We start from the raw sequence: 13250 nt of genomic DNA on the forward strand, positions 1-13250 counted from the left end.
TTGTCACAAAAGCTAATAATACTGGATAAACCATTACAGCAAGGCCACCTTTGACCTCATGTTAAAGGAAATCATGTGTAAAAAAACTGTTTGGGTTGTTTTTTCAGTCTCCCTACATGATTATAAGGGATTGGTGTTTCAGACATTATTATACATTATTATGCAGCCCAGCTGTTTTGGATATATAGACAGGCATAACATAAAACCTCACAAGGCAAACTTCCAGGAAATCTCTCTAATTTGCTCCCACCTTGTGGCAGTTAGCTTCATTTCTGCAACACTCTTTCCTTATAATGCACCAGCTATACTCACCCTCACTTTGAGACCACCTTAAAAAGCTTTGGAAACTAAAGAAATAACATGAAACATGTTGATTGCTGTGTTTTTGGGATTTATGTTTGGTGGAGGGGGGTGAAATTTGTTGAATGTAAAATAAAGGGCCCTAGCAGAAACTGGTTTGAAGCTCCTGACAGTATATCAACTGTTAAATATTTTAGGTTGTAATGTATGAAAAGGCTTCTTAATTCACATATCAAATAGTTCATATTATACAGTATATTAAAGGGTGCTTCATTTAACATTTACATACTTTTAAAATGCAATATTAGTTCACAATTCCTACTTTAAATATCAAAGGGAACATGGAATGACCCCTGAATGAGTAGCATGACTATTTTAAATGTCTCTTGCCCTGTTGCTTAGCTAATTCGCAACTAAAATTCACAGATAAAAAGTATTGGCTGTGCTATTTTAATAGGAGGCATAATACCCAAGCAAGGTAATGCACAGAATTTGACCAATGACGTGTCATGCTGTGCCAGGTTGAGCTTGTCTGATCATTTACACCCTGTTTGATTTCAGATGGTGTTTAATGGAAGAATTCCCTGGGTTAGTCTGGTTCACAGAATATTAGATTTGTCCTTTGAATGATGAAATCTTCTAGCTACTGTACTGGTGCAATCCAAATGGCCAAAGAAGACATATCATACTTTTAATTGGCAATCACCAAGAGAAATAGCTAGTATCAGATAATATGACTGTCTGTGCAACAGTTACTTTGGTTTAGAACTCCATTTTTGTTCAGTTAACTATGAATCAGTTTTAGGCTGCCTCAACTGAATAACAGATACTGTACCATTAACAGAAAGTTACAAATAAAGCGTGTGAGCAACTGTGAGCAGTGTTTTTACTCATAACACATGCTTTATCATTTATTAATTGTATGTGGCTTCAAGAGAAAAACAGCCTATTTGGTTTGCCATTTACATTCATAACCAAACCAACAGTACCAAGATAAACTGCTTGATATTGATAACAGCCCTGATTTCACTACATATCCTCATTTTATTGTCAACTCATTTTGCAGGGTCTGTTACGAGTTCATGAGCTATTACGCAAAATTGTGTTTGTTTGTGTGTGCTTGTGATGGCGGAGGTATAGTGCACACAGAATGTTTATGCGTGTACGTGAGTGTGTTAAAGTGGATTTTCTTTCAACGTTGTTAGCACTTACAAAAATATGGAAAAAAGTGCCAAAGTCACATAAGAAACCATCAAGTGCAGTGACTCACTTATTGTAGATTCACAAGAACCCAGCCACTGTTATGTAAATCATTCTCCCTTTATACAGTTTCTGTGTACTGCAATCCCATAATGACTTTCTGTTGCATTGTTTTGCTGGTCTATTGTAGGAACATGATCGTCAAATCACATTAATTGCGTTATTTGTACGCTCGACGGATAAACACACCCTGTGCAGTTTAAAACATGGCATGGGCCTATTTCAGCTGCCCGGTCCTCATTGAAAAAGAGTGCATACAAAGAAAGGACTTATCAGCAAAATGCAAATAACAAGTTTAAGCTTATGCTGCACTTTTTGTTCTAAGGGCTTTGAACTATTTTGCATGTTTCTGTGCAAGTCTATGTATCACGTCTGTGTGTGTGTGCGCGTCTGTATAAGTTTGTTTTGTACAAATTATATTAATTGTAGCTGGAAATGTTCGATTTTTAAATGGAATATCTACGTAGGTGTACAATTGATCATTAGAGAGCACTTTTTGCAATTATCATAGCACCGCTGAAAACTGTTGTGGTGATTAAGGGAACCCTTCTTTAGACTATTTGAGTATCTGGAGCATCAGCAACTGTGGGTTTGATATCAGGCTCGGAAAATGGCCAGAAACAAAGAACTTCCTCTTGAAACTAATCAGTCTATTCTTGTTCTGAGAAACGAAGGCTTTTCCGTGCCAAGACATTGCCAAGAAACTGAAGATCGCATGCAACGCTGTGTACTACTCCCTTCACAGAACAGCACAAACTGGCTCTAACCAGAATGGAAAGAGGAGTGCGAGGCCCCGGTGCACAACTATTTCCTATCCAGGTATGCATGCTGTATATACCGTATTTACAGTATATGACCCCACTACTTCAAGTCTCTTTAGCATCTGCTTAGTGATTTCAATGCATGCATGGAAAGTATGTATGTATTATGTGTCATGTAGGCATGCTCTTTCCCAGCCTTCTCCACTCTGCGTCAGAACGTTATCAGCAAAAGTATTTCTGCCTCCTGCTCTGTAGCCTCAATAGACCAGTCCCCGGGGAGTCCCCTTTAATCAAATAAAGCATCTCAAATGGCAATTAATATTAGAGCGTGCTGATCACTGGGAAAGGAGAAGAGCAATGTGACATTCCCCTCTATCCAGTGCCCTCACTTGCCTTCCCTCCCTCCCTCCCTCTCTCTCTGTCCCTCCCTCTATCCTCAAGGGACATTCCGCTTCCTCTCCAGAGTGCATGACACAGGCCCCATGATCTGGAGTTAAAACAGGGTGGTTGTTCGCTCCGACTGCACTCCAGCCTGCTGTCCATGTCAGGGGAAGTGCTGTCCTTACCCCAGCGGTTCACTGTGTGATGGCGTGGAGCTGATTTCTGGAAGCTTACGTGCGCTAGACTTTTGAGTGGTTGGTTCCCCTTATGGAGCCGGTTGAGTGTACAGCACCCCGACAAAATATTTTTCATATTTTGTGAAATGTTGTTTCAGGATAAATCGGCCTGTTGAAAGGTCTATAGATGTGGAAAAACCTATCAGCGAAAGGACACAGGTTGTTTTCGGTAACCATAAAGGTTTTCTTAAAATGCCTGAAGAGGAATGAATGACGGCTGGACTGATCCAGATCCACAACACCATCCCACCCATCATAGAAGTACGCCTGCGGTTTCATGTCCACGAATGACATAAGAGCTCAGAAGGAGCTTTAACCACCAAGGGCTCTGTCCCAAGACACACACAAAATCCCTCCTGTCCTTCTGCTGTCCTTCCCTTTCTGCCTCCTCTCTCTTCAAGCAATTAAGTCTTATTTCCTTCAGCGCTTGACTCTCCGTCATTAAGTCAATGTTTTAACTCAACATGACAACGGGGGCAATTGAATTTGACGTTATTAGGGGTGGCCCTAACCACAAGGGAGGTCGGCGGTAAAGATTTGGTGATTGGTGCTGAAACCGACGCGCTGGCGATACTCAATAACCCCGGCGCTGTGCGGATAACATCTTGGTTGGGCGGAGAAACGTTGCAGTCAAAGCTCACTAAAAAGCAATGATCACCATAGTAACTCTGTTGACGGAATATATTAGACAATTTTACAAGCACATGAGCCCTGTAGCTGGCAATCCTATTCACACCTAACACGCATAACAACGGATCCCTAACAAATGCACAACGAGGCATTAGAGTGTTTGACCTCATTCCCTCTCCGTGTCTAATTGGACTAATAATGGCATTGCAAATCTAAGTACACGCGTTGGTACATCCGCTCTTTCGGTCTCTCTCCGTCGGCCCGCGTCTCTAAGCAGTTCTGGTGCTGCGGTGACTCCGGTCCAGGGTGGTGGTGGGTCACACAGTGCTCTGGCGTCTCCGGGGACAATACGGTCTGTTACCTTGAGTCAGTGACAGCAGAGCACCCCCCCCCCCCTCCCCCTCCCCCCGGCATCGATCTTTGGTTAATCTCCCTGCCGCCTCCCGGGGTGCCAGGCCTTGGTCTGACTTAGAACGATTAAGGAGTCCCTCAAGTCAGTCTGACGCAGCATCACCATGCATCATTTACGGTCATAATTTGTCTGCTCTTCCTCTCTTTCGTTATCCGTGCCTCTGTTTTTCTTCAGTCTCTTTTCCTCCCTTCCTCTGTATCTCCCAAACTCTCTCCATCTGTCTCCCTGTCTCTTTTCATCGCTTTCCCCTTCATCTCCCCCTCCATGGCTTTCTCCATCTCTTTTTCTCCCTTGAACCCTTTGTTGGGGACACCACGTTCTATATTACCATCAGCGTGATAGGCATCATCATCATCATCACTCGTGCTGCTACCTCAGATGCCCTCACAATACAGGAAGAGGGATGAACATGTGAAGGTGAATGAACTGGTGTGATGACCGAATAGCTTCAGATAGATATTGAATGTATGGTAGGGTTTGTGCAATAACTTAAAGTTGACATAGTATCACATAAACCCTTACTGGAATCGCTTTTGAGATGCTGAGTCACATATGTCATTTACGAACCAGTGTGACTACATAAAAAATTAATAATACAAACAACTGTTCAATTAGATTTTGTTTATAGGTTGAATATTACTTTTGCAAATACATGTTTTTTTGTTGTTTTTTTTACAAATATTGTAAGAAAATGAAAACACTGTTAACATAGACTTTCTTTCCATTTAATAAATATGATTGTAAATGCATAAAACAATTACACAGAGCACAGTTAAGGTCAAAACAAAAACATCATACACCTAAACTTTCGTATTTTTTATATAAAAGCTTTACAGTAATAAAACTCTCTTTGTCTACAAAAATAATCTCGCTAAATCTGGGGGAAAGACAAAGCTATAGCCTAGGGATGAAAGAAGTCCAGTCCTCTTGGGGCATTTGTGTCTGCTGGTTTCCTTGCATTCCGTCACACACCTGGACGTTATCCTAATATGGACGACGTATCCGTGACTACAGTGGTAAAAATTACATCTGAAACATAGCTTTACGGTGTCCATATTAGGACTGCTTTTGAAAGCAGACTCTCAGGACATTGAGGACCAGACTTGGCCGTCTCTAGCTCTAGCTGTCATTAGTATTCAGCCCAGCCCACACGTTGGGTTACAGTATGTCTTAACATGCTGGGCCAGAGTTTCACTCTCGTTATCGCTCGCTTGCAGAGATCCACGGAAGTTCCACCTGTCCGCCTCCTTTTGTGAAACTGAAGAATTAAAAGGCAGAAGGTGCTTAACTTCAGCCAGGAGGAGGTGGATTCCTTCTCAGCTGAATATTGCCTAAGGGGTGTTCTCTGTGTCAAAACTAGATGTAGAACACCCCACTTACATCAGGCTCCAAACGTTTTTCAAAGACTATGTTCGAGACAAAGTCCCATGTCTTAATGCGATGATTCAGGAGTCAATTTAGGGTCATATTGCTAGTGTTTCCTGCTGCTCTGATGGATTTAAGTATTCAGTAGTCATACTACCCATGTGTTAAAACAATTGCAAAAACTTGCTACAACACATACATAAAATATATAATGAAAGCACCTAAATAGCAGTCCTGTTCTGAGAAAAAGCCAAAGTTCTTGTTGATATATATAAATAATTTAAATATACAAAATAAATAAACAGAAGAGGAATTCCAGTTTTTACTCAAAAGTAAAAACATGCAGCCGCGAATATACATGTTTAAACTGGTGGAAGGTATGTTTTTTTTCAAACAGCAATATTTAAGAAGATTCCTCATGAAATAGTATGGGAAGATAGCAATTGTACAACATGACTTCAATCTCAATTAATTTAATCTCAGTCCATACATTTGTTTACCCAGTCCCTATCATCTAAGAAGACGTCTCTTTTCTAAGGTCATAGCTATGAACATTCAGTTTCTTTCTCAATTTACATTCTAGGTTGCGGGTTGGTGTGTGTCTGCATGTGTGCGCATATGGGGGTTGTATCGGTTTGCGCATTTAGTGTAACTAAAATGCTGCATAGTTGAAGTCACTTGGTATATTTTAGCATCGCTGTGCAGCCATAGCAAACGATTACATAGGAAGCTTCTAGAACTATCACCATTTTCCCTCCACACTTGTCTCCGTGTAAAGACAAGAATGTGTGCCTTCTGAAATTCCATAACCATCAGTCAAAATCAAATCGGACAACTTTCACATGTGAAAAACTTCGGGGGGTGGGGGGGGGGGGGTTCAATGGCGACTAACTCCGTTTCTCGAAACAAGTTAACCATCCATGTACCCCATTTCCCCTACCATTCGTGCTCTACTTCCTTTGGCTCTTGAAAAGGGGTTTAATAAGCTATGGAGACAGAGACTGGCGGACATTAGCCTAAATGTGTCACCAACCTTAGCCCGCCTTGAGGTTGACTGGCTGCATTAACTAGATTCCCAAATATAACTCTAGCTCGGTCCCTTTCTACTCTCCCTATTACATATTACTGTTCTAAAAGCAGCGAACACTCAAACCCTTACTTTATGTAATCTTAAAGCAGCTGTTTTTTTTGTTGTTTTTTTAACAGTTTTGACAATTGCAACCTCCAAATTGGGACCAGATAACATTTAGAGGGAGAAGGTTTTAGAGGGAGAATGTTGACTAATTTAGGTGCCTCCCCCCCAAAAAAAATAAATTCCCCCCATTTTTCCTTTGTGAAATTAAGTGTACCCTTGCTTGTTGTCAGATGGAACTCTGAAATGAATTCCCTACTATGTTAGCACGCTAGAAACACGGTCCTCAGACAAGTTATTATACTGGGGAAAAGGTGGAAATAAATAAATATAGCTTGTTGCGTAGAGATTAATAACAAATTAACAACAGAGTTTAATAAAATCACCAAAGCAAGAGAGACAACCAAACCCTGTGTCTCTGTCTTTGAATTATCACATGAGCAAAACCAAAACATTTCAGTAAAAAAGTGTATTGTGCCATTACATGTGACAGTAAACAGAAAAAAAAACCATTATATTAATTATTGATATAGTTTCAGTCCAGTTTGTAATTGGTTATTGAAATACACAAATATCTCACATAGACATTCATGTATTAACAAAATAAATGTGACCCTTTTCAATTATACTGTATACTTCAAAGTAAATAATGTACCACAGCTGTTAGCAACACACAGTATCGCGAACAGATGTAGGACACCTAAAAAAAAGCAAACTAAAATATTTTTTTATTATTTAGTTCATGCTGGCTTTCCCTTTCTAGTTAAGTATGTACTTGACTTTGTATAAATAAACATAATCAACATTTTTTTATTGAATAGACACATTATATATTTAAAAAAACCTGTACACAGATTCTTCTGGTTGTCACAAAGCACACTAAGTGTCAGCAAAGTCAATTAAGTCCAACATGCACAGGTATAAAGCTCAAACCATTGTGTCCGCTTGAATGGTTAAAAAAGTCCATGACAGAATGGAATTGCTGTTTCCGGAGTTGTCCAGAGTTTTTAAACGTTGATGTACGTTGGGAGCTCAGTTGAGAACTTGACATGTGCGTGAGGTTTGATACATCCTTTAGATGAGAAAAGTATGGGAGACAGAAACATGAGGAAAGATGTCAGAAGACATTCCAGTCAGTTTGAGTTAAAAGGGAAAGTTCAGCTATGTAGAATATGGCCTTATTTTCACTCCTGTGCTTTTAGTTGATCCGCCAACTTTTGGATGTCTCATTTTGCTGACTCATCACACACCCTTGCATTATGAAAACTCATATCACATCAGAATATAATTCGGGATTTCACCAGGTTGTCACAAATATACTTTTGAATGAAGCTGTTCACAAGAACACCAAAACTGCAGATGTGGACAGTCATTTCAAAACCCTCCATAATAAGACTTTGGTGCAATATAATTTGGTTTGGAATGTTTTCATTAAATTTGTTTAGGCACTACAACTACAAGCACAGAAATAATGAAGGTAAAACTAAAGGTAAACTTCAAATCACATTTCTCCAGAATGATAGACGCTCTTGGCAGGAAAATGGCAATCAATTAATCAATAAAAAACGAATCTATTTTCTAGGTAGGAACAAACTTAGTTGCACACACATTGTGGTGATGAAACAAAAGCCAAGCTTTGTAAAGAATGCAATGACAGGGCAAGGGAGCTACAGTAAAAGGGAAATGACATTATCGGCAGACTTGGGAAACATAAGGAAATTGAAGAATGAAAACGGGGGAGCAAAAAGCGCGCGGCAGTCACAGACCTATGGGCCGCGTGTTCAACTCCGTGTCCAGAAGCTTTGGAGAAGTCACCAGCTCCCTCGGAGGGTTCGGGGACACCAGAGTGCTTTCTGCTGGACTTCCTGGACTCTGGATCATTTCTTGTTCTTTTTCGTTCTGCATCTGCGCATAGACGTTGAGGCCTGGGATCTTCCTTGAGGAAAGATTTACAATGAGATGGGGGATAAAGGAACTCACCGGGATACTGAAAGGGGAGAGGGACGCTGCCATTTTGAAATTAAATAATTCCGTGCCCTACAGGGCTGTAATGCATTGCATGTCAAGCAGTATTATATTTTACATCTATGGGAGCCAATAAGACAGTCCACTGTACTGACACGTTTCTTTTCCAAAACCTAACCTTTCTTTGTTTCGCTCTCTCTCACTCTCACTCTCTCCCTCTTTCTCTTGCCCTATTTTTCCTCTGTGGATCATGTCTGATTGACCCCATGTGCCCTTTTCTCGCAAAACTGTACCTTGGTGGATGGAAATAATTTAACATTTCAGAAAGGTCAACTAGGAAAGCTTAAAGGGCTAAATATTGATAATACCTGAAGGCTGACTGGCATTGTATTTGCGGAGAGAGAATGCCTCTACAAAAGAATTTTGAGAACGCTGAGAGAAAGGCCAATTCTCCCTTGACAAGACATTGCGTATTCACACAGATGTTTGACAGACAAGGGATAAAACTTGCCAGTATATTTTAAAATGCCAAATGTTTTCTAGGCTCTAACCAGTGGTGTCAAACTCATTTTCAACTGTTACTGAGCAATCAATAAATTTTATGAATTCAGGACCTTTATTATTTTTAGACAAACTAGATTTTAGTCAGTTCTTAGATTCCCTGTGATGAGGGATAATTCCTCCGTTGCTTCCTTTTCCGGTCTTAAGTGCAGGTGATAGGACTGTTTGAAACGCCTGCTGTAACTCCCGCTAAAACAGATCTATGGCCACTAAATGTAAAGTTATGTATAACCATATTCATAGCTCATAACTGCTGTCAGAAGTGCTATTAGCCCCTAGTCGAAAGCTGAGATGAAGTATAGAACATCTGGATACTACAGGTCAAAGAGCTTTGCTGCCTTAATCAGAGCAGCATACAACAGGCATGGGATCTGCTCACTCGCAGTACTCGTAATTATTACATTATCCCATTTGACGAGAGGATTACCGGTAGATTAGTTCAACTGTCTTTATCATCCTTCATAATAGGTACAGGTAGCAGAAGTCCGAAAATACAAGCTTCGTGTGAACTACTGTACGCCGGCTCCCCCAAAGAAATTTCAAAACACAATGCATTTAAATTAATAACCTGGCAACAGTCAGTAAACACATTGTCACTTAGGAATTATGCAATGCAACCCCTTTGTCCAATTTAAATATTGCATGACAAAAACAATTTAGTGTAACACCAATGCCCTTCTTGAGCCTTTCAGGGCAATTCTGTAATTGCAGAAACTCTAAAACAATACATGTTATTCCCCTGTTACTGTAGGTACAAATTGGGTGAGTGCTGTCTGAAATATTGTGCGGGATAAAAAAAAATGTAATAACAAATAAATAAACTTAATTCCCTGAGCACATTTGTTACAACACCAACACCCTTGACTGATTTAGATTCATTTGTGCCAGACCATGCCCGCTTGAATGTTCATTGGTTAACAAAGAAAAGGTTTTTTAGGTACTAATACGTTTCTCCATAGATGCAGCAAATCAAGGTCACTTGGTCAAACACCACTGGGTATGAACATCGAATATCTTACTTCAGAAGGCCATGTGAGAGGAAGCGCCACCTTCCAGGGGCTACAGTACGTAGCACGCATTTATTACTGCGTATTTGCTACTAGTAGTACTAAAGCGATATCCACTGCATACAAAAGCAAAGGGTACGTTATACTTTTTTTAGGGGAACATAAAACAAGAAACCAGGCAAGCCTAGTTCAGCCGGCCCGCAATAGAAAGTGTTGATCATGGCTGCCCTCTCAAGGTTCGAACCTAGGTCTCACACGTGAAAGGCTGTGTCTTTAACCACAACACCACAGAGCTGACCATTTGCCGGGTGTCAGTATAGCATAATGACATTATATAATGTTGTCATGCATTAACATCACGTCAAGTTTGAATATTCCATTAGAGACCATTAACCATCGTGTTAAACTGAGTAACATTTCTTATGAAGTTTTCCACCACAAACAGCATCTTTTAACAGTATGGCTTTTGCCACTGGCTGTTTTAACAGCTTATTTGCCATTTGTGAATGACATTGACATAATAACTACTGTATCAATACAGGTGACGATAACAGACTTTTATGTCAAGTGAAAAGACGAGAGAATCATGTAGCCAGCAAAGTGTCGAACGAGGGACCTGTTGCTCCGTAGCCCGTGTCTCTAACCACTACTCTATTTAACAAGGGGTAGTCAGTCAGTCAGGGATGGAGGATGGACTCCGTAAGAGGCCTTCACTCTTCTAGGCCGGCTCTGCTTATGCTAGTAGAAACATACATATCACACAGGCCATGCAGCAGCACATCAACACTAGATAATAGTAAGTATAGGAACTAGTGTTCACTGGGGCCACTCTTGGAAGGTGACTGAACTCGTTAGTGTTGTAGTAAGTGACAGACCGAAAGGGATTTTAAGGTTGTGCCTTGACCGGCACTGCACAGCCAGTGTTTGATGATGATTCGCTGATTAGAGAGGCAAAGAACGAGCTGTAAGTTATAGCGTATGAAAGGAGGGGCTTCAGGGGGTAAGCTCATCCTCTCAACTAGCCTTGTTTAAAGATCTTTTTCAAGAGTTAAAGAAGCGATTCAAATCCTTTTTTTTTCTCCACCATGAACCGGAGGACACACGGACACCCGTGCGTGCAATAGCAAGCGCATCTACCCGTATTTCTTCTAATTTTACAGACCCCAGCAGCTTTATACAGTGTCACTTCTTTTCATGTGCCCTACAAAGCTAATTACTAGCTCCCAGCAAGCAAAATTGCAAGAATACTAAATCCATTTCAACCAACTATTCTTGGATCCCTGCTATCCCTGGTGGTTACTGGCTGCAGAAACAAGGGCCTTCTACTGTACTCACCTCTCTTCAGTTCAAACATCTAGTGCAAATCGTGATTAGGAAATGTGCAAATATGGCTATTCATATTATATCTATCTATATGTCGGCCTCATTCCCTTACAGTTCCGTGGTCTGTGCACAAGAGCCTGGGGACCGAGGACGAGTTTAGAATGCTAGACACATGATGGCCGTTCATTATATCCAATCAGCATATGTTGTGGTAGTGACTTATCCCACAAAGACTGTTCAGGGACTCTGATATCCACCACTGGCTCACAGACTGGGCTGCAAGGCAATTGATCACTCATCCTGTACGCTAGTAGAAAAAAAACAGACCATTATGTCAAAGCTCAGAGGCCCAGAAGCATACTTCACAGTTCCCTAATTCTGTGGGACAATTAGCAATAGCAGTATTTCAATCTTCTCTTTTCAGTTGAGATAATGGGATAATTAGGAGTACAGCAACATCTTCCATCCCTGGATGTTTTTCAAGACATATCCTGCGCCGGCCCTGAGCCGCTCTGATTATGTCATCCAAGCATTTCAACCTGAAGAGATTTGATGTACTGACTGGCTAGGCTCAGTCCTCAGTGTCCTAGCTAGAAATCAACACTCTGGAACACGGAGGCTTAGTGTGAAAAATTACCCCAAAATGTCCTGGCAACTTACAATCAGACACATGTAACGGAAATCATCGCTGTATTATGTCATGAGCACTGTACCTTTTGAATTTGTAGACGACAAATATCGCCAAACCCAGAACCACTACCGACAGCAGCATTAGCATGGCAGAGCCGCTGTGGTTCTCACTGGTGTCCACTAGGGGCGCTGCAGAGTCGGGAGACAAGAGTCACACAGTACAGTATGCATTGAATTCCAAACAGTTTCCACTGAGTAGCAGGTCATGCATCAGCAGACACGAAGTGACACATACTAAGAAAACACAATTAAAAAAGATGAATACAAAAAAAACGTACACAATTATATTGTGATTGCGTTGTTGATACGGTAAGGATTTATTGACTTCTCTTACTCTTCATCTTATTAGCCCCTAGGACAGTAGCAGCATCCACAAAAGGAAGAGGCACACATACTTGTAACGAGGCTCACTCTCTGAATGTCTCTGTGTAGCTACATGATGGGAGCCAATCAGACAACAAAGTTGGGGGGGGGTTAGTAAGTCGACTGGGCAGTTGAAACAAACTCCTGGGCCTGTATTCAACAGTCGGCGAGTAGTAGTGCTTATATAAGATCAGTACGGCCTTCTCCTGGATAAGGGAACCTGATTCTAGATCAACACTCCTACTCTGAGACATGGTTTGAATACGGGCCCTGGCTCTCTGCTCCTATCTAGACTTTGCTCTGTCCATCTAAACACATGCCTTGCAAACACAGACAAAATGTAGGCATTTCGATCGGAATAAAAGACGCCCCGGACACGTACCGGCCGATAAATGCGCAGTGTACACCGTGACCTGGACGCCCGGCCGAAGGGTGAACTGGACCAGGTTTTGGTTGAGGGCGTTTAGAAGTGTTTCAGAGAGCTAGGGAGAAAGAAAAAAAAAGAATGGGTTGATTTACATAATAATGACTTAACTCAATCCATATGTCACCACATCGGTCCTCTCTATAACGTTAAGTAGAAACTGTGAAACACATTAAAACATTATTAAAGCACGGTTCTCTTATTACCAAATGATCGGTGGCGTTTCGGCAGCGATGTGTTACATGCAGAATGAGCTGAGGCGATTTCTTTCCCCCCGGTACACATTCGTGATAACCACGCCAGAACGAAACCATCGTAAATTCACGACACTCAGCCTCCACCCTCCATTCAAGTAGAAGTGAAATGTATATGGAGGAATCTGTGTAGGTTCACGCCGCTTTCATACATAATGAAGGGCCCATTTTGATGAAGACCTTGCT

The 13250-nt window shown here is 41.1% G+C and overlaps 1 protein-coding gene across 4 annotated transcripts in view; it reads right to left on the reverse strand.

The window, feature by feature from the left end:
* Nucleotides 1-4689: 4689 nt before the first annotated feature.
* LOC105012299 (VPS10 domain-containing receptor SorCS1) overlaps nucleotides 4690-13250 on the reverse strand; it is a 146284-nt gene continuing 137723 nt past the window's right edge. For 2 of the 4 annotated variants that reach the window (XM_029122019.2, XM_013135333.4), the window contains exons 24-27: nucleotides 12769-12868; nucleotides 12047-12152; nucleotides 8244-8413; nucleotides 4690-7549 (exon numbers count right to left, since the gene is read on the reverse strand). In XM_029122019.2, coding sequence (XP_028977852.1) covers nucleotides 7485-7549; nucleotides 8244-8413; nucleotides 12047-12152; nucleotides 12769-12868 — 441 coding nt within the window. In that variant the 3' untranslated portion in view covers nucleotides 4690-7484. Of the gene's footprint in view, nucleotides 7550-8243; nucleotides 8414-12046; nucleotides 12153-12357; nucleotides 12456-12768; nucleotides 12869-13250 lie in introns of those variants that run through there. The other 2 variants (XM_029122020.2, XM_029122021.2) reach the window with 2 other exon arrangements.

The sequence above is a fragment of the Esox lucius genome, chromosome 9 (genome assembly GCF_011004845.1).
Source record: "Esox lucius isolate fEsoLuc1 chromosome 9, fEsoLuc1.pri, whole genome shotgun sequence".
Classification (NCBI taxonomy): domain Eukaryota; kingdom Metazoa; phylum Chordata; class Actinopteri; order Esociformes; family Esocidae; genus Esox; species Esox lucius.